Source organism: Malaclemys terrapin, chromosome 3 (assembly GCF_027887155.1).
Source record: "Malaclemys terrapin pileata isolate rMalTer1 chromosome 3, rMalTer1.hap1, whole genome shotgun sequence".
Lineage (NCBI taxonomy): Eukaryota > Metazoa > Chordata > Testudines > Emydidae > Malaclemys > Malaclemys terrapin.
Window position 1 is genome coordinate 113,971,872 of NC_071507.1, and position 21,865 is coordinate 113,993,736.

Below are 21,865 nucleotides of genomic sequence, written 5' to 3' on the forward strand. Positions count from 1 at the left end.
AGGCTTGTGGTGACTCAAATCCCTCTTTAACTGATGGTTATCCAATCTTTCCAATCTTGTTTCTGAAGAAAAAGTTAAAAATAAGTTAAAGGCAATAATCCCCTACTCCACTTTTGCAGATCTGAGGACCATTCATTCTATTAACAGGATCTCCAACTCAGTTTTTTCATGGCCAGTTCCCACTTCCATTAGAAATCTGTTGGATCCACAAAAACAAGGAGTAAGAGTTTTTAAAAATACTTTAAAAAACAACCCCTCCATCACGTAGACTGTTTTCACCAATCTGACTTCTGTGTCCATGGAAATGAGAATAGAAAGCCCAACTGCAGCAACTGCAAATGAAGTTCTTCATTTTTAGATTTTAGCTACTAGTTCACAGATTAGATCTAAAAGTGCTAGTATTGGTTTACAATTTTAGCACCCATAAATAATTTAAATTATGGGAAAAATTAAAAAGGGAGGGGAAAAAAGCAGGGAAAATATCCTACTGTCTTTCCCCTTTGTGTATAATTTTCTGGAAAGGCTAATTGTTTAATGCATTCTAATATATTTGGATATGACAGATAAGCACACTGTCATAACTTCATGAGCCAATAAGACATCTTTTTCATAGATCCATATTTTATAAATATTCACATGCAGTTACATAAATAAATAGCAATATGATATTTTGATAGGGCCTGTACTTGACTCTATTTGCATCTTATTATTTCAATCTGCTCCTTTTTTCTCCCATCCTCCTTTATGCCAGTTAGGAATGGGGCCTCCTTTGTTGGTGGATGGCTTGCCTTGAGAGTTGCTATTATCCTTTATTAGTAGTAGCGTTACAATAAACAGAGTGTCAAGCTGATCTTAGGGCCGTTAATCTGACAGTCGTTGTATACACACATAGTACGAGATAGTCTCTGCCCCCAGAGCCTGCACTCTAAATTGGCAAGACAAAGGATTGGATAAAGAAAGTAGTGTTATCCCCATTTTACAGCTGCGGAAACTGAGACACAAAGCCTAAGATCCTACAGGAAGTGTGTTGCAGAGTCTGAAACTGTACATTCAACTCCTAAGTATCAGTCCAGCTTTTTAATCACATGCTGATCCTTTGTGGGAAGATTCCTGACTACTGGGTTTCTTCCTGGACCAGCTTTCTGGGCATTTGGGCTCCTGTTTTTTTTTTTTTTTTTTTAAACTTTAGTGTTTAGTATTTTGCTTTTCCTTGTTTATGGCAATTAGATGCCTTGAGATAGATGTTCTATTAACATGTATCTGACAGTCAGAATTGCACACTAAGTTACACACATTATAAAAATACAGAAAAATAATGGTTTCTCCTTACCTCTGAGCAAACACTTAATAGCAGATGCTGTAATGAAATTTCATTAAGATTTTTTTTATTTTTTTTTTTTTACAAAATATGCTATATTACCTTTAGTAGTACATTCTTAAGTCCCAATCCTGCAAATACATGTGAGTTGAGCCAGAGAAATCAATAGGGCTACTCACATGAGTAAAATTACTCATGTGTATTAGTGTTGACAAGGTTGGGGCTTACCCTATAAATTCTTAGGGTCAGGGACTGTTTTACTATGCGTTTGTGGATGAGGTCGCCAATCCTTTGCAAACGACTGCTGTGTAAGTAAAAATAATAGGATTATGAAGAATTATAATAAAGCTGAACTACAATATATTTAAATTCTTTCTTTATTTACTTGCTAATTCACAATAGGTCTCCTGGCCATGCAATTTAGCATGGTTCTGCTATGTTTGTGCATATGTCTATGCTGAACTGTACCAATACTGTACTTGTCTGCATAGGAAAAGCAAATAAGCATTTCTTCCTTGAAGCTCTGCTCCTGCAAAGGGTTAAGAACATACATAATCATATTTACGTGAGTAATCCTAGTGAAGTCAGTGTGACTACTTCTTTAAGTATTGTTGCCTGTGTTCTTAAGTCTCTTTGCAGGATTGGCCCTAAGCATATTGTGACTTCAAACTATTGGATAGATATTAAAAAAAAAAAAAAAAGGGTGTGTGTGTGGGGGGGGCACAGCCTCTCTTATGAAAGTCATGAATATCCATTATGGCTGAAGAAGATTGATACAATATGTGCAGCCTTTCTTCTCTTAAAGGGTTATCTACAGAAAATACTGCAGTTAGCATGAACTTTATTTCTCTTTAATCTCCAATTTCATATACCCAGGGAGACGTGCCCTGCTGCAAAAGCTGAGCATTTTGGGAGGCAGGCTTTACATATGTATATTGAATTATTACTTCTCTATTGTTTTGTCTGTGGCTATTGCTTTTGGGCATCCTTGGGTTTTGATGGTCACATCAAAGGAGCTGCTTTGGCGTGAGAACCGGTCAATGTGAGCCAGATAATTCATGGATTTATTACCGAGGTCGGTTCCCATGATTGTCAGTGGGCAGCAGGCACTGGGTGTCATAATCCTCATTCTCTTGGTAAAGCACATACTGGCTTTAAAAGGTTTAATGATCCAACAGTGATTTACTAATGGGAATCTTTCTTCTGAGTTTACTAGGCCTTGAAGGAGGACAGGATAACATATAAAGGTCACTTTACCAGCAGTATCAAAAAATGTTTTCCACAACAGATAATTGCTGCCCACAGTATCTTATCTGCACAGATCAGTGTGCACAGCTTAATTTAAATTTTTTTAGCAGCACATATATTTGGGAGCATTATAATTTGCTTGTTTTTATGTGGTGCCAGATCATGGGGATGGTGGGGCAGGAGGGGGAATATGGTGCAATTATTGAAAACATACATTTATTTAATAACGGTAAAACAAACCAAAAAATAATAATGGAGAGACACACATAAGCTTCTAGGACAGCCTGGCGCAACTGCAAACTTATCAGTGGCTGGCATTTAAAACTAGCTGGTATTTAGGGTTATGGCTAAAACTTTCTAGTGTCTGGTTGGATCGGCAGTTTTACTGTGGTTTCAGCAAATTTTTGGCTTTCATTTTTGCCAGCAATGAGGGTTGCATTTTGGAGCAGCTGCCCAGAAAGGGGTAAGGTTAGGGTGAAAAAGAGGAAGTATTTTTAACTAACTGAACAGTGCAACAGGAGAAGACTGTTTTCATGGTTGCCACTTCCTCTTACCAATGTTGTGGTGTTTCAGAATAACACCACCAAATGCCCCAAACAAAATAAACTCCAGGGTCTTTGTATCAAAAATACATTAAAAAAGTAATAGGACTAGAGGGGGTGGGGAGTAAGGATATTTTCAGGTTTGTATATATTACAAATGTTGTGCTGGAGAGTATCATGGAAACGTTAAAACCATTTAAACTTTCCACATGCAGTGTATATTCCGGTGTTGATCTGATTACAAATATAAATCTTAAAAAGTAACCATTTCTTTTAAAGGTCCCCAAAGGAGCACCCCGAAAAAATAAAATTCCCTGGATCCCTGATATATGCAAAAAATGCAGCATTAAGACTGAGAGTTTAATCAAAGTCAGAAAAATTAAAGTATAGGTCCCTAAAGTAACCTTCATTCTGCCCCTTTATACCTCTGGATAACCAAATAGTCATTTATTGATTTGTCACATAATATGCAATAATATAAAATGATACATATGTTCATATATTACAGAAAAAATCCTTTCCTTTATTTTTGCCAGAACTATATTGTTTCCTGGATTAGTGTGATCATTTAATAGAAGGGGTACTGTAGTTAATGCATATGATGATAGAGCAGAGTTAGAATTTCCTGGCTGTTTTATGATTACAGTCAACTGTAACTTTACATTAATGTATTTTTTTCCCTTCACTAAAACTTTTCTTTAAAAAACTACCAAAAATGGAATACATAAAAAACAAAATACAACTAACACTTCATAAAAGGTTCTATAGATTAAATAATGGCTCTGTTCTAATGCACAAAAGCTACACATTGTCTAAACCTTCAAGTTTGCTTGAAGACAGTATTGCCAGCCCCATGGGTTCAAATATGAGTCTGGTCTCCAAAATCATTAAATCTGTTTTAAAAATCCCAAGACCTTTTTTTAAAATAGTACGTTTTGGGTTCATTTTATTTGCCTTCTGGATTCTGAGCCTTTAAGGTGCACTCAGTTCACATTTTGAGACTTTTCTTTGCAACCAGGAGAGCTAGAAATTTACTTTTTCCCTTAAGACTCCAGCAGCTGGGGATTTAAGAAAAGCAGCAAATACTGCTGTAAAGGTGCCCCATTCAAGTGTAACCAGGCCTTATCTTGCCAAGGGCAACATATGGCAGCCTGGCTGCTGGCTAATCCTTTTTTGTTTATGTTCACTTACTCCTCTGAAAACATAAGAGCAGGAATCAAACTCAGGTCTTCCTCCCACCCCAAGATAGACACATAAGTACACTATATTATATACAAGCTTAAAGGGTAAATATGGTATGGTATTATTAATAGTAGCCCTTTAGCAGTAGCCATTAATACCACTGAAGCAACAAAGTCTTTTCTCAGGTGATATCTACTGAAGCCAGGACCAAATCTGTTTAGCTTATCAAGCTGGTTGGGAATTTTCTGATTAAATGCTTTTCTTTGGAAAATGTCAGTTCATCAAAACCAAAACTGTTTGCAGGAAACAGTCAGTTTTGAAAAATCTTCTGATTTGAAATTTTTTAAAAAATAAAGTTTCAGAATTACCAGAATGTCCCATTTTGACATTTTCAAAATGAAAAGCTTCATGTTCTGATTCAAAATGAGCTTTTGTTTAAAAAGTGTAGTTAATTCAAAATAATAAAAAGATGAAACAAAAAAAAGAGTTAAAACATAAATCAAACATTTTAAGATGACTAAAATGAAACTTTTCAATTGACCCAATTAGAAAAAAGTTTTCAGATTATTGGGTCATGAAAAAATTCAAGAGTGATTTTTTAATCCCAATTTGGGACAGGAAAAAGTTTCAAAATCTCAGGAGACAGGAAGCTGTATTAGCTTGTAAAATCAGGAAATATTGGGCATATATTTAGACTGATAAAACCCCCTGCTGCCAAAAACCCAACTACTGCTCCTTTATTTACAACTTACTGTGATTCTTGTAATGGACTCATTCAGGGTACATATAGACATCTGCACTGTTGTTCTTTGAGATTTTTAAAGCTAATTGGTGAAACAAAGTACGTTTGTAAAGATTCATAAAGTTGAAAAGGTTAAAGAGACTCATAAGTGGGCTACAGCCGCTTTGAGTAAAAATTACACCCAAACTATTTACAAAGTGTATAAAACTCATGGATAAAATATAAAAATCCCTTTATCATTTTGTAAAGTTGAACAAAACTGCCTGTGGCTGTTAGAGTGATCACTTAATCAAATTCTCGTAAGTGTGATATTTAAAATATCCAAACCTATGGGAGTGGATAGCTAAGGGGACTAGTAGTAATAGAGGGAGTAAATAACAACCCCTATATTTAGTGTTTTTAACACTTTCCCTTATAAAATATGCTTGCAACTTTTTGTTGAGAAAATGTAACCCCTTCATTTTTTTGCAGAAGTCCTCTGAAAGTCCCAGGGCTAAAGACATGACCTTCATTTATCTCAGGAAATTTTGTTCATGTTTGGTTGAGACATAGTGTTTAAAATTGCCATTTCTTTTCTGTTACTTGTGTTCTGCAGGAAAACATTGTCAGACTGGTAAAATAATCATTGAACGTGAACGTTCTAAAAAGTCAGGCCCATACTACTGCTAAAGCAGCAGCAGCGTGCACTGAACTGAGAATGTCTAGAACAGATGTAGCTGCAACTGGGCCAGGTACAACTCCTTCTGATTATACCTGCCCAGAACATGGCTCCAGCCTCTGGGACACTACATAAGGGAGGAGTTCCCTTGACTCCCAGGGGGTGGGGATGGGGAGATGGGCCAAGCTCCCCCTAATTTCATCACTTGACCTAGTCCATGGCCCCAGCAGCCCATCTCCCTTTAGTAGGAGAGTAGCTTTCCCTTGCTGCCAGTTAATGTAATTAGTTATACAGCTCAAGTGGTATGGGTTCAGGGTTCAGGCAGATGATGAATGACTGGGGGAGGCTACAGTTGTACATAAAAGTACCTTTTTTTAACCTTTTTTTCTCTTAAGAAACCTCTTAGGAAATTGCATGCAATCCCCCCTTCCATCTTTAAAGAACATTAAGGTTGCAACGTTAAGCACTGGAAAACTAAGAAAAGCCAGATTTACACATGACCATACAATCTTAATTCATCCACCTTGTATTATGTGTTATGAAACCATCTCCGATTACATGAGCATGTTCTGTTTTTTCCACAGGACCACTGCCTCATGCAGTACACAGAATGGATGCGCAAAAGGACAAAATTAGGGTTGCACAGATAATCATAAATCTGGCATTTTCTAACTTTTGAGTGATTTATTTCGCAATCCAAATAGCTTTCTTTTATTGTATTTTTTAAATGTAATAGATGTATTCACCCTTTCATCTTTAACTTATTAGTATGAACGGAACCAAAGTCAGCAGACACTGGAAATTATTACTCTCTGCTGGCTATTAAGCAGTGTACATAAAATATGATTGATTTCAGTTAAGTTCTCACTGGGCAAATGTCCACGTCACATCACTATAGATGGCACCCTTGTTAGCATTCTAAGCAGAGAGGCCAAAGACTAAATGGGCATGAAGACTGAGCTAATGTCTCATCCCCAGAGTTGGTCCCTCCAAGTCACCTTTCACAGTGGTTCTATTGAAAATTCCAGGGGAAGTGGGCGGGCATAAGCCCCCCCACGGCTAAAGACCCTTCCCCAGCCTTTGGGGAGGATCTCCTGAGCCTGGGAACTGAACTGATTACAGGGGACAACAAAAAAAGAAAACAAGGGTGGGTGTGAAGGTCAAAGAGTCAAAATGAGAGAACCTAAAGGGGACACCGAGCAGAAAACCCCGGACAGCACCCACTGTTCCTCGAAGGTGTCAAGGGAGCCAGTGGACGCTGCCCAGAGGACCTCCGTCTGGATGCATGAACAGAGGGCAGACCGGAAATAGGGCCCACAGTTGCAAAGAACCCCCTCAGCCAACATCCTCTCCCTGGTGTTATAGATGGCCACTTTGGCCATCACTGGGAGGAGGTCCCACGACTTTGTGGGGCCATGGATAGGCTGTGCGTAAATGAGAAGATGGGGCAAAAAGTGCAGCCAGAAATGTAATAAAAGATCTAGGAGGAATGGAGTAGGGCCTGTAACCAAGTGAACTCTAGATAAATGTGTGCCAGGGTCTCCCTCACACCACAGAAGGGACAGGGGTGAACAACACCAAGTACACGCCTGTGCTCATGGTTCTGTGAAGAAGCTGCCAACTGAGTAAGGTGGAATACAGGCTGGCTCACCAGGGTTTCCCACCCTCAATGGGTGCCATTAGGTCCTGCCGTTTGGTATGAAGGTGAGACATGAGGGCGAGGAAATGAAGAGCATGGAGCATAAGCGTGTATAGGTGTGCCCTTGGCACAGATTGAAAGTGTACCCGCTGCAAATGGCTCAGGGTATATGGATGGGGTGGCCAAGGGAACTTCACAGTGGTGCTGTCATGGCACAGTTGAGCACTTTGCACTACCACTGCCTGTACCATTTCTGTTGCATAGATCAAAAAACAGGATTTAAACACTCTGAAACTGGCATTTCACATGAGCTCACAAATCAATACCTGTTTTATTTCTGAAGTGATGGTAAAAATGATGCCTGTGCTCAGTTTATTTTAAAATATTCATAACTAAAATGTAAAACTCAATTTCTTCAAATATAGAAAAGTAGGTACTTCTGATTCAGAATTATGTATTCTTATCTATGATTTTTAGGGCACAAAGTGGTGGTGGTGGGGGAACCCAAATGAAGCCCCACAGGCAAATGAAGCCACTGGTTGCTTTCATTTATAGTATGCTCGTGTGTCTTGAAGGATACTTAATGTCCCGCATGGTTTGACTGGCAAGGCTAATAGTTTGTGCATTAAAGACACGCGTGAGATGCTGCAATCTGCTCTGTTCTATGAAGAAAAGATGCAGCCTTCCACCTCCTTGTAAGTTGGCCTACATTTACTCAACTTAGAGGAAAATTCAAGGTACTGGAACATACTTAGAGCAGCACTTGTGTTTCCATAAGGAAAAATCTGATTCCCTCCTCAAACAGCAGACCTTGAAGGAACATCCAGTATGTTATTACATGGTCAGAGATAAAATGTCTCAACCACCCTTTGTTCATTCTTTAATATTCTACTGTCCAAGCAAACAAAAATCTGCATAATAGGCTAGTTTATTCTCTAAGATTGGAAGTGTTTTTTACTGCTTGGACCCAGGGCCAGGCACAGTGAGTCAAGGTGGAGGGGTTGTAGTTCATACTCTGATACTGCCTCAGGCTGTTTGCCCTTGGGCATGTCATGTCTCTGTGCCTCAATCTTCCTATCTGTAAAGTGGGCATCATAATACTTTCTCCACTTCACAGGGATTTTGTGACTTAATGTTGGTTAAGTGCTTTTAGCACGAGATTAAATGTACTATAGAAGTTATGTTATCTTCTTGATTTGAGATTAAATGCTAGGTACAGTAAACTCCGGCCAGTGTCTACATTACTAATCCATGAGGGTCTGCAAAAAGGAAGATTGGACAGTAGTAAAAATCAACACGCTCTATTAACATGTATGAGGAGCTTCTGGGGTTAGTACCTGGCCACTCATTCCAAATAATACCACATCTTTAGTGTTTTAACAAAAGAGACATCTGCAACCCACAGCTGTTTCTTGTTGCTGCTGGGGGTGGGGTGGGGTGAGGGAAACGGACAGGACTGGTTCATATTGTAAGGTTTACTGTCAACTGACACTGAGCCAGTTTACAAGCCTGAAAACAACACTGTTTCAGTGGTAGGATTATTTTTCCATTCCCATTTCAAGCACACTACGTACCAGATGTGCTTTTAGAACAAGCAAAGAGGTCCAAACAAAAACAGCAACTTATGGATGCTTGTTATCAGAGGTAGACACTGAACTTCAAGTGCATTTAGGCTTTCCACTTCCCAAAGGCAAGCAAAAACAACTGCAACAAATAATCTATAAAACGCAGTCAAAAAGGACTTCGTTTAATTAGTGATATGTAAAGACTTTTGCATAGAAAAAGGTTAACAAAGTAATGCACAAAAAAGCAACTAGGTACAGTATTTTTAAAACAAATATTTTAAAGTATATTTTGCATAATGTTTAACATTCTCCATGTTTATTGCTTTCTCCACACAGCAGAGAAATCAAGTGCATAATACATGCTGTGTTTTATTTTCTCATAAAATCTCTAGTTCTTGAGTCAATGTACTAAAATATTAGGTTATTTTAAGCCACTGTAATAAAAAAAGAAAGCAAAACTTAATGCAGCACTAGTTGTCTGGGTACTGACAAAATAATTTATTGATATGCCCTTTAGTACATTCATTTTGGTTTGGAATCAAACCCACATTTACAATGTTGGCATGTAAAAAGCCAATTTAAAATAACACCCCCACAGTAACTTCATTCAGACCCAGAGAAATCGTTACCTCCAGAAGTTGATAGTGAAAAGAGGAGAGATCTTGCACAGAAGCAGGAGGCTGCTAAAAATAAATGTCCAAATGCAACTAAATAAGTTAATCTGAACTCTTTACAACATTGAGTCTCTTGTATTGGCATGGATCAACTGTCTTGATGTGTGCACGCTTTTAGTAGGGAGCTACTTCTGTGTGCACTATAAATTCATTGCTTGTACAGAGACAAGCAAGCACCATAGTCTAAGCCATTTAAAAAAAAAAAACCAAAGTGCCTCAAGGCTCACAGACAGTGCTGAAATGTTCATCAATCCAAGCGCTGATAAGATAATTGCTTTTACCAGTGCTATGCTAGATGTCATCATTTGGCAAGTCTGTACAAAGAAAGTCAACTAGGTAAGATAAAATTAGGCCTATCAAGCTGAACATTCTTTCTCAGCAATCCTTTTGGCTAAATAAACCTGTTGGTTTAGAGTTCACTCCTTCCTGGAAATGTATCAAAATGTCTGTAGCTTAATGCAGGATTCTCCCCCTTCTTGCTCCCCCAATCTCTTTTTTTTCATACTTGTGCAGTGTGATTTGCTTTAGAAGAACGCCTATGTATGCCAGGCACTTATGAAACTCAAACTTTTCGTCCAGCCTCAGGAGAAATTTAGAGGTGCTAGCCCCCATCTGTCTGCCAAATAACGGTGCATGGCTGGAGGACTATTGGGTCTAGAGTCTACCTATTTCCCCATAAACTTCTAAATGGTCACTGGGGTATGATGTTTCTGAAAGCCACCGTTGCTCACCAATGTGCCTTAAGCCAAACAAAGAAAAATATACCCAATACTGCTATATGTCCTCTTTTAAGTCTGACCCTAGAATAGCTTTACTGTTCCTTGATTGGCTTGCAGGCATCTATAAGGCTATTTGCGTGGATACAGACCTTCAATTTGACTGAATAGGAAGAACACTGAGGCTACATCTACACTACAGGGGGGGGTCGATTTAAGATACGCAAATTCAGCTACGTGAATAGCGTAGCTGAATTCGACGTATTGCAGCCAACTTACCCCGCTGTAGGGACGGCGGCAAAATCGACCTCTGCGGCTTCCCGTCAATGGCGCTTACTCCCACGTCCGCTGGTGGAGTAAGAGCGTCGATTCGGGGATCGATTGTCGCGTCCCGATGGGACGCGATAAATCGATCCCCGAGAGGTCAATTTCTACCCGCCGATTCAGGCAGGTAGTGTAGACCCAGCCTGAGTTAGTACTGCATGAAGTCCAAAGATGGTGTGTGTGTGTGTGTGTGTGTGTGTGTCTTAAAAAGCTCCAACTTCAGTCCCCCAAGGTCGGTAGGGTTTACTATTTCCACCACTGCTAGTTTGCTGAGGACTGGAAGCTGCCGATACACATAATGGTGGGCTGATTGCTGTTGCAGCTGCCACTGCTGCCGCTGCACTAGGTGGAAACATTGGGAATGCTCCAGCGAAAGACAGAGGGAAGCTCTGAGCAGCTGCAGCAGCAGCGTGTACAGTGGCAGAGAGCGAGAGAAGAGAGGTAGAAAGAGGTGGAACACAGGGAGCAACACTGCCAGCAGAGGGCACTCTGAGTGCAGAGTCAGCATGGGCAAAGGTGGCCGTGAGAAGAGCAGAGCCATGAGGAGGCACTTCCGACGCTGTTGAAAGTCTACAAGGAGTGGTGTCAGAGGAATGAAGTCCATTCTGCTGCAGTAAAGCGGCAGGGAGATGGTGAAATGCTGCTGTCCAGTGGTGAGGATGCAAGGGATGATGGTGATGAGCCATGGATGAGGTCATTGCAGCAGCTTCCCTTTGAGATGCACAAGAGCTGAGATGAGACACAAGTCTAACTCTTAGCGGATCAGATGTGTCCAGACCTTCCACTGAGCTCAGATATCTTGCAACTTCAGTTAAACATTCTCGGAATCCAATGCTCATGAAATCCATGGCCAGTGCATGAGCATCAAAATAACCTGAAAGGAAAGGTAAAAGATGCATTGAGTATCAGATGATTTCCTAGCCTATCTTAGCTAGGAGTCAGCTAGCATGATCCTGGCTAAATATCTGTATCTCCTATTTATGGTTTGAGATTTGGTGGGAGGAAAGTTTGCTTTGTAAATTGTGTGTGAGATTATCTCTGGTAATGTAATATGCTACAGTTGTTCTTGCAACTAAATATTACAGTGGAGAAAAATTAAGACCATCAGTGTTTGAGGTTCTTCAAAAAGCTTTATGATGCCTCTCATCTTGTATTGTGGGAAACTGAAATTCCACAGCAAGCTTTTCCATGGCAACACTGACCCAGAGTCGGTGTGTGTGTCTCACGCACATACGCACAAAGGAATGGGTTGAAGATTAAAGGGCTTGTATAGAATATCCTGCCTTTTCTCCCCTACGTTGGCATTTATAAAATAGTTTTTAAAATCAACCACTTGACAGTTTGGAGACAGTCTTTACAAACTCTGCTAAGTAAATTCATAAAGGCTTCATGACATGTTGTGTTATTTAACAGCAAACTAAAAACATCTTGTCATTGCTTCTGCATGAAAAGGTTTTCAATAAAAAATGCTTTACATAAAATGTTGTAATCACTTAAAGACACACTATGTAGGCGCTATGGTCATCTGAGCTCTGAGGCACTTCAGCAAATGATAGCTGAATCCATAGCACATTGGATGGAGGGAGAGAATTAAACAGGTATCTAATTAGGTGCCCAAAACATGGTAGACACTTTTTAAGACACAGAGGAAATGACATTCTCCTTCCCAAAGAGTTTATCATCAAACTCAATTTATAGCCTACAGCATTTTGTTTACTGAGAAAACTATTGCCCTTCAGATTGAAAGCAGCCACCGGTGGGAAATAATGCCCTATGGCAAAAATACCCATTCAGCATTATAACGCATGGTCTCCCATTGTCAGTCACTTTCAGTTCAAAACAGGGTAGTTTTTCCACTATATATCTCAATTCAAGTCAGAGTATTTAAGACAGCCCTCAGGGCCTTTTATTGTCTCATGAAGGGTATGACTTCACTGCTGAGTAAACTTGGGCTTTTATACTGAAGTTGCCTCAGACCCCTTTCTTGTCCGCACATAACACCCCACCCCCTAGTTTAGTGGTGCTTTCAACCTGGGCTAGTTGGCTTGTCTGTGGCTGTAGGCTAAAACCCACGCGAAGCTTTCACTTGGGCTGGTAACCCACCCACTGCACAGCAAACATGCAGGCTAAATCACTCAAGTACTGATAGTCCTCCAATGCCTTCCCTTAATTCCCCATGTGCCAAGAAGAATAGACAAGTTCTCCCACAATTCACAAGGTAAGACTCAGAGCAACTCAGGGCTTACTAAAAGAAACACAGGTAACCATAGGCTGTGCCCCTAGCACACACATGGGGCTGGGTAGCACCAGTGAGGACACAGTAACTCAGGAGGGGCTTTGTCGCGTGGCTGTTTGGGAGTTCAGATCTGGGTGCAGATCACCTGGGTTAACTATGCAGTGAAAACATAGCTCAACCTTAATCTAATTTTGGGTGAGTTATAAATTGTTGGAAATTGCCATTTCCCGTTTCTTACTTTCCAGCCTCAACATCATCGCAGTGCCAGCTAATGAGGAATAACTGAACACCCTGCCAGGCGTTACTGCCTGCATAAAAGTATGAGTCTAAATATGTATTATCTGTCTATCGTCTGATACCCAGAGGTGCATGTAACAAGATTAGATTTTGGTCTGGTGAATGAGACAGTCTAATCTTGAATTTAAAATAGTCTTTCAGAACAAAGAAAATATATAAACAATAATGAAAGTTCCTCTGGATCCACTTCCTTTGGTATAGCTGCTTTATAATGAGTTTTAACATTGGTTTTGTGCTGCACAATTGTTGCCACAAACCTCCTGTTTATGTTTGGATGTTTGTGTATTTGTTTTGTCTCCCTGTGCAGATTTCAGTGCTCTTTGGAAACCCCAAACAAATCTCTGACTGGGCTGCCTGTGAATGAAGCCTTTACTCCCACAGTGTTATGAAAGCAAACAAGCCCAGGGTCAAGTGCTTCTTTTGTCCCAGCAGTTCTTTCCCACGAGTTCAATCCTGACATTAGCATTGATTTCCACTTCTTTAATCTGGAATCGCCTATCGTGGCTCGTCAAAGGACTGTTTGCTAAGATTTCCCGAAATATTAGAAAAAAAAAAGAGTCAACTCCTTACCTTTACCTCCTGTTGCCTGGAGCATCTTCAAATGATCCACTGTCATTTGCAGTATTTCTGCTTTTTCTAATTTTGCAGATCCCTTTGAGATAAGAGGTTCAAATAAATAGAGGCTTACAAGTACTGTAAGCTTTAAATTGGTATACTTTCCTTTGAATTCAGTCTTATGGTTTCAATTTTCCCTACCATTAGAACATTCTCAGCTTAATGCTTTCACTGAGCATCTGCATCCCAGACTTTATTTAAAGACAAATACCATATCACGTCTAGCAATGTGTATGTGTCTAACACATTAGTAAAGAAATAGTGATATCACAAAAAAATTTACAGTTTAGAGGGTTCACAGTCTATTTATGCAACAGAAGGGATCATTATTAAAGATGCATAAATAATAGAATTGCTTGACAAGGGGATTGGCCTTATGAAAGGTATAGCCTAATGTATCTGTGGACTAAAGTCAGTGTAGATATGTCAGATATTACACTGTTGTGCAATGGATTAAGTAGGTGGCTCTTCAGAGGTTTGTTCCCACGGAGGAATAGAAATAGAACAAACAGCAAGCAATGTGCAATTATTGAGGGGAGCCTATCACAGCATTGTTTTCTGCTTTTACCAGTAGGTGTCACTGTGTACACATACAAGAGAGAATCCAGGAATTACACAGACTTTTTTTTTTTTTTTTTTTTTTTTTTTTTAAGATGACCCAACAATTTTTTGATTAGTCATTTGGATGATAAAAATTCTATTCTTATCCTTTATTGAAATATGGTCATTTCTGTATATACACATATATTGTCCAAAATTTTTTGGGTTAGGAAGAGGCCTTGCTTACAGGACCCAGAAAGACTATCTGTTAACAGAGAGCACAATTTGCTATGTCCATGAGACTTGGTTATGCTGGTTCATAGGCTTGTAAATATTGGGAAAATATAAAATTTAAGTTTTATAATACTGAGATAATTAATTTTGTTTGTAGATAAATTTATGAATATTCATGTGGCTATTAGCATTTCCTTACACATCTGGAGGATGCCTAAAGAACTACACTCTCCTTTAAATATTATGGGTCAGATCCTCAACTGGCATAAATCAGTAGAGCTACAACAGAGCTATGTTGATTTATGCCGCCTGAGAATCTGGCCCCATGAGCCAATTCTTCTCTCCATACAACCTTGCTGACTTCAGTAGATACAAAAAATCCACTGATTTCAACTGAGGTTGTATGATGGAAATGAAGTCAAAAGTATATTTCTCTGCAACTAAGTTTTAGGACCTACAAAACTCTATAACTGAATCTCTAAAGAACAGAGATTTTGATTTTGTTGTTGTTAAACTAAGACTATTGACCCTTTACAAGTATGGCAATTTCAGTGACCTGAACGTCAAGAAGAATACTAAAAAAAACTGATGTTTTGTGGTTGATATACCATGGAAAAACTTTAAGAACCCACTATATGCTACTTTTTCCACTTATTTTTTTCTTACTAAGTTAATATGTTCAACATCTCAGTATACCAAAATTTGGTGAATTTGTAACTATTGTTTGTTAGAATCTTAGGCTTGGTCTACACTACCCCCCCCCAATTCGAACTAAGGTACGCAACTTCAGCTACGTGAATAACGTAGCTGAAGTCGAAGTACCTTAGTTCGAACTTACCTTGGTCCACACGCGGCAGGCAGGCTCCCCCGTCGACTCCGCGGTACTCCTCTCGCCGAGCTGGAGTACCGCAGTCGACGGCGAGCACTTCCGGGTTCGACTTATCGCGTCCAGACTAGACGCGATAAGTCGAACCCAGAACTTCGATTTCCAGCCGTCGAACTACCTGGTAAGTGTAGCCAAGGCCTTATATGGAATTATAGCCTGTACTTTTCTCAATCTTAACCTTTTCCATAGACAGAATACAAGCCGTCTCAATGAGAGTGACTAACAGCTCAATACTGCATGTTGCTGGGTAATTTCCAAGGGCTATGTAGGACTTGTTTTATAATGTATGTGGTTTTCAAGAAGTAAACAATAAAATGGCACAAACAATTGTCTCTAGCCTGTTTTGCCTAGCTGAAAATGCCTTGGTCATGCCATGTTGCCAGGGTCTATGAAATGGCACCGTTCTGACTATGAGCTATTAAAGGCATATTGCAGGTAGCACAAGTGCACAATTACTTAAGTGTTAGCTTTTGTTTAGTTCAGAAGTAGTATAAGGCCCAATCCTGGGAGTAGCTAAGCACTCTCAACTCCCACCAAAATCAGTGGGAGTTGAGAGCAGTCAGCACCTTGCAGGATTTGGCTAATTGTTTGTGTTTGTTTTAAATGTATTTAAATTACTAAGAGCTTTGTTCTTAAATTTTAGTTGTTCCCCTCTTGTTGGAACGAACTGATTTAAATGAGCAACTACTTTGGCCATATTTTGACTTTGGATTTTATTCTAATATGCCCTAGCATTTCTGTTTTACTGACTATCGGGGTTTTATGGATGTTGACGCTGCATGAAATTATCAAAACAAGTAAGTTGTTGTTAGCTGGGAAGTTCGATACAGCTACAAACCTAAGGACCTGACCCATAGCCTACTGAAGTCAAGGTGAATCTTTCCATTGAAGACTTTCCCATTGAAAGCCTTTGAAAATCCCTTTGACTTCATTAGGAGCAGGACCGTATTCCTACAATCTAATATGCAGCTACTAACTAGACATTTAAAAACTGAGTAACCTAGGCAATCTGTTTACTTTTTAGGAAACAGGACTGATTACATTATTCTGGATTTGTGAATTTTGTTTACAAGAAAGCTATTTAAAGGAGGTGGGGAAGGGGGATTTTGTTAGAAGATTTAGACAGATGGGTAACTGGCCCACAAATTTTTTTTTTAAGTATATGGAATAAAGCACATTTTTTAACAAAACCACTACTGGAATTCATCGAAAGAACAGAGACAACATGAAAACTGTGACCCTTAAGGGAAAAACAAGCCAAAGAATGGAAATGTTTTTCAGCTTTACGGTGGATTATGTTTTTAATAGTTTTGCCACAACAAAGCATTTTGTTGAAATGCCTGCTGTGTGCCAGATCAGGACACATACGATATTATTTTAATGAGCTTTATAAGAAAACCAACACTGCCAGATGACACAGGTATAAAATAAGAAAAGCTTACTTGTTTTTCAAAAGCAGTTGGCACAAGCCGCCTCAACTCAGATAAACTGTTATTTATACGATCACGGCGCCTTTTCTCTATAATCTATCCCCCAAAAACAAAACAAAAACGAGTTTATAAAACCATGAAGGACAAAAATCAGAGGATACATGCAAATATTACATGGGAAATTAAAAAAAAAAAATCCATACCCCTCTTCTTTTTTTTCTGGCCATAATCTGAGATGTTGTTGTTGGGGAATTTGATCGAATCACAGACCCACTACTTTGCCTGTGAAATAGTAAAGGTATGTCAGGTGTTGCATAACATGACACTATTGCCTTGTAAATACCTAGTGTCCCACATTAAATATTCACAGCTATTTCTTTGTTGCTCTACATGTTTGGAAGAGGTGCTTTGTACAACATGGTTAAGTCTTTCCTTCTTACTGAGGTTTCACTTTCTCCCTACCCTAGCATAGTGTTTGAAGTGGCTGGCAGATAACTTCGTTAGAAGTATCCCTCCCAAAGACACATCATGGTACCAGCTCAGTTGATTTAGCTGCCACCATGACAAATTCATGTGTATTATATTCAGTCTAAAAAAATTCAATAAAGAAAACATGATAAATTCATATACTTGGATTACACATGTGATGAAAGGTGCTTTAATATACCAGCCATAACCACAGATTGTGTCTCTGTCTAGGTTCTCACATTGGTGCCTATCGCAACAGTATCTAATTGCCGCCCACATAAGTGGAAATATGTCCTAATTCCATTGCTTTGTCCAGCTCCAGAAAAAAAAAAAAGTTTAAAATGTTTGTTTTTAAATCTACCACCACCAGCAAGTGTTATACATTTCATTCGGTCAGAAGTGAACAGAAACCATTATGATCTTTCAAAGATACATAGAGAGAGATTTTTCACATATCTGCAGACACAAATGGACTCTGGAACCTGCTTCTCAAAATTGGCAATATCTTCCAACTTTCAAATCCAGCCCGGTCTTTGCAAACTCTGGGAAAGTTCATTCTCATTTTACGCAGGGAGCAAAAGAGAGTGCTTGTAGTGTTCACTCAGTGACTGGAATAATCACTTTCCAAAAGTAGTTTCCTATAGGTACTGAGGTATTTGAGACTACTTATACTGATCACTTTTCAGGATATATCTATTGTTATATTTTCAATACAATCCCTACATGTAATCATAACTAATTAATTAAAACAGTGCATTTTTCTTTTTTTAAGTTCCAAAATCTTGGAAATAATTTTGAATCTCATAGGCGATATACAGCCTTAGATAAATCACGGAAAAATTTGTGGGAATACAAATTAGATTAAATTATAAATTGACCTGCCTGGGCACTAAAATTCCTAGTAGAACTTGATTAGTCCTTTTTTAAATAGAAATATTAAGTCCCTGTTCATGTTTGATGTTGGTAGCATGTGATTTCATGACTCCACATGTACAGATCATTCAGCTATTAAAAAAATATATATCCTGAAACAGATCCTTAAAACAGAATACCACGGTGACTGTCATTGCTCAAAACACACAGCAGCGAGACCAAACACATCGAGTTGATTTAATTTCTATAATTCAATATTCGCCCTTTTATCATTTCATGTTCACTGTTCAAGTGTTTATAATTAGACCAGTAGTGAAAAGAATCTATTGCACTTTATTGTCAGCTTGAAGCCTACCTTGGCCTCCGCCCCCTTCTATCCACCTATAGGGGTGTGACAGCTTGGGCTCAGGTAAGCACACTGCTCCGAACAACATGGGATCGCAGGAGAGTTCTTAATTCTTACATCAGCTACAGCCCCCAACCCCAGTCTTTCCACAACTCCCCACTGACCAGAGGCTGGTTCTAGGGGCCGGGATGCTCCACACCAGAACACCCCCCCCCCCGACTGAGGGAAAAAAATCCCCGGACAAGCCCTGAGAAATAGGACGCTGGAGCTGCCAGCTCACAAACCCTCACGTGTGTGACCCCTCCTACCAGGGCATTAGCCGACATCCATCCCCCTCCCCCAGCACAGAGCGCCTGGGTGATGCACCGTACCAGCCCCTCGCCCGGGGTGCTGAGAGCCATTGCACCAAATGACAAACTCCCCATACGATGGGAACCATTCCAAGCCAGGGGGTGCAGCAGCCCCCGCACCTAGGTCCTTACCCCGAGTAATTATTCTCGCTCCCCACGTCTATGGTCTCGTCCATGTCGCTGTCGGAGGTAGTTTCCTCGCACGGCCGCTTCATGGCGGCGGCGGCAGCACAGCCCCTGCCACGGACGGGGAGCGAGCACCGAAGCGACGCGTGGCTCGCAGCGCAGCGGAGTCCCTACGCGCCAGCAGCCCGCAGCGCTTCTAAGGCGCTTTCCCACGCCGCCGCTCAGCCTCAAACGCCCGGACCCCCGCCCACCGCCTGCCGAAGCCGCGCCCCTTCGGGCGGGTGCACCGCCCATTGGAGAAGAAGGCGAGTGAGTGACGGCCTCGCCCCGCCCCGTTCGGGCTCGGCCCTGGCTGGAGCCTGGGGGGCGGTCCAGCGGCGGCGGAGCGTGGGAAAGCTTGGCGTGCCGCGAGCGTGGGGCAGGGGGTGCCGGGCTGGGCAGCCTGGCCGGGGCTGCGCTGCTCTGCGCTGGGGCACGTGCCTAACCTGAGGCGGGCCGCTCCGTGCAGTCGGTAACTGAGAGTGTCTCGCTCTTTCCAGGTGCGCTGCCCGCCAGCCCCCTCCTTCAGTGCAGCTGAGCGCTAGCCGCTCCCCTGGCCAGAGCCAGAGCGATCAGACCCCGCTCGCTTGGTCACGGGCACTACTTACGCACTAGAAAGGGGATTTGACCCCCTCCCCCAGCGGTGTTTCCATTCCGATGCATGATCCGTCTCACCCCATGGCACGTGATGCTGGATTAGCTCACCCCTCTTTTCTCCCCAAACCACAAATGGATCTGTTTCCCCTTTGCAGGTAGTTTGAAGGGAGGCTTAAAAAATGCAGTCACGGGTCCCGCCTGAACCCGTGTGACTCTGCTGCTTTTAGGCTGCTGTGATCTGAGGAATTTTTATTGTGGGAAGCTGGATCCTGGTGTTGGGGATTATTTCATCTCTGGGGAGATTTCAGTCTGGGCTGGGTCTTTCCCCCGTGCTGCCCCTCCCTTCCAGGACGTGGTGGTGGTGAGTTGAGATGGCCAGTAGTTGCCTCTTGGGTGACCAATGTGTTTGTCGGGTGTCTGACATTTTAAAGGACTAGGGAGACAAAGATGGCAGGAATAAGTGTTGAAAAGGATTTGGAGGAGGCTGTGGATTTACAAGAGACAGAGTTTGCTAATTCCGGGAACGCGGTTTGACTAGATTTATTACAAAATATACCATTGGAAAAATCTGTTTTTCATAATAATTTCAAGTGTATTTTAAAAGTTTGGTGATTGTCTCCCCCCCACCCCAGTTTTCCTGAGATCATTGTTCTACAGTCATTGTTTCGAGTCGTTTTCTCTTCAGGAGGGAGATCTGGTCCAAACTGGGAGTCACTCAGCATGCTGGGGATTGTAGCGCCGCCAGGTTGAACTCTTTTGTGTCCGTATTGTAGTGGACAGTTGCCAGCCGAATGCTGCCTGCGTGAAGCCCAGGGGCACTAGACCTGGCTGCTTTGGATTGGACACACAGAGTCAGTTTAAGAAAATAAACTGCTTACAACAGAAATAGCCTTATGCCCAGCCTGGCAAACCGAGGGGAGGAGGAGAAGGGTTTGCTTTTTTCTGAGGGCGGGAAGAGAGGGAAAGAGGAAAGAAGAGACGAGGGGAATTGGGGAAACGAAGTGGGAAGCCGATGGGAGCAGATGAAAGTGATGGGGGGAGAGAGATGCAGCGCTCGAGAGAGAAGTGGCTGAAGCTCAGGGGCGTCGAGCCTGTTCAGCGGGCGAGTTAAGCTGTCTCAGGCGGCGGGGCTGGGCTGGCTCCCTGTGTGGACAGAAATCTGAAACTTGTCATCCTGGCTTTTGAAATGTAACCTGCGCCAATTACAGTGTCAGGGCCAGCCGGGGCGGGGGGGAGGCTTGCGGAGTGTGGCGAGCTCCTGCTATACTGTAACAACTCCCCACTAGCAGTAGGTTTTCATCTATTCAGGGCGCCTAAGAGATCGGGATAGTTTTTAAGCACATCGGTCCTTGGCGGAGTTGTGTGATAAGACGGGAAACCGCAGACAGGGACAATACCAGGATTTGTTGAGCTTCGATCTTGCTTTCCAAGAAAGCTGGGGCAATTGTACTGACCAGGCTAAAAGAATTAACTGGCGCTTAATTAAACAAACATACAAACGCTATTCACTAGAGTCTGAATACAGAAGTTAAGCTGAGTTATTGGTGAAGGGCAAAATCGATATATTGATTTTATGTTTGTTTACCTCTGTCTATTTATTTTAAAGCATAAGATTAACATTAGGCTAAAATATTCCAGGGAATAAACGGACTGAAAAAACAGTCGTTTGCTTTTCTTTAAAGTTAAAATATCACCAGTGATAATCTAGAAATGTAGTAATTTCTTCTGCACCCCTCAAAGCGTCTTAAAAAGAAGACTACAAGGGATGAAGCCGAGTAACTGCGAAATGTTCTGTTACACCAAAGTGCTTTTTCAAATTAAAAACAAAATTAAAACATTTAACAATAAACTGTTTTTCTAATTAAAAAATAAAAGCTTGATTTCCCTAGAATATAAAGTTCCAGCACATACGCACTTATTAATCATTCTAAAGAGAAGCTATGCTGAAGAAGGTTTGTGAATCTTTAAATCAGAACGCATTACCCCTTTCTTTTTAGAAGAGTGCTCTTTGCTTTTCTGGGTTTTTTATTTTATTTTAAGATCTGGAGCGGGTGGGGAATATATCCAACGAAAGGAAGAAACGCTAAAGCAAATCATACTTGTCAGCTATATTTAAGGATGTGTGAATAGATCAGAGGACATTGTTGGAGGATTTCCATTCGAAAGTGTATACTGTAATTATTAGTTAATTAGACCCCGTTCCTGTAGTTTTTAACCAAG

At 40.9% G+C, this 21,865-nt stretch overlaps 1 protein-coding gene and 1 long non-coding RNA gene across 3 annotated transcripts in view; one reads left to right on the forward strand and one right to left on the reverse strand.

The window, feature by feature from the left end:
* Window positions 1-9,055: 9,055 nt before the first annotated feature.
* HEY2 (hes related family bHLH transcription factor with YRPW motif 2) lies at window positions 9,056-19,747 on the reverse strand. Of its 2 annotated transcripts, none has more exons than XM_054024367.1 (5): window positions 19,657-19,747; window positions 17,050-17,128; window positions 16,859-16,942; window positions 13,712-13,793; window positions 9,056-11,482 (listed from the first exon to the last, which is right to left on the reverse strand). In XM_054024367.1, the coding sequence occupies exons 2-5, from the start codon at window positions 17,071-17,073 to the stop codon at window positions 10,812-10,814; spliced, it is 861 nt and encodes a 286-aa protein (XP_053880342.1). In that variant the 5' UTR covers window positions 17,074-17,128; window positions 19,657-19,747; the 3' UTR covers window positions 9,056-10,811. The 2 variants fall into 2 exon arrangements, with proteins under 2 accessions (XP_053880342.1, XP_053880341.1); XM_054024366.1 differs by lacking the exon at window positions 19,657-19,747 and adding an exon at window positions 19,016-19,188.
* Window positions 19,748-19,849: 102 nt separating this feature from the next.
* Window positions 19,850-21,865, forward strand: part of LOC128835052 (uncharacterized) — a 106,442-nt gene continuing 104,426 nt past the window's right edge. Inside the window, exon 1 of the long non-coding RNA XR_008444562.1 lies at window positions 19,850-20,006. This is a non-coding gene — a long non-coding RNA (uncharacterized LOC128835052). The remainder of the gene's footprint in view (window positions 20,007-21,865) is intronic.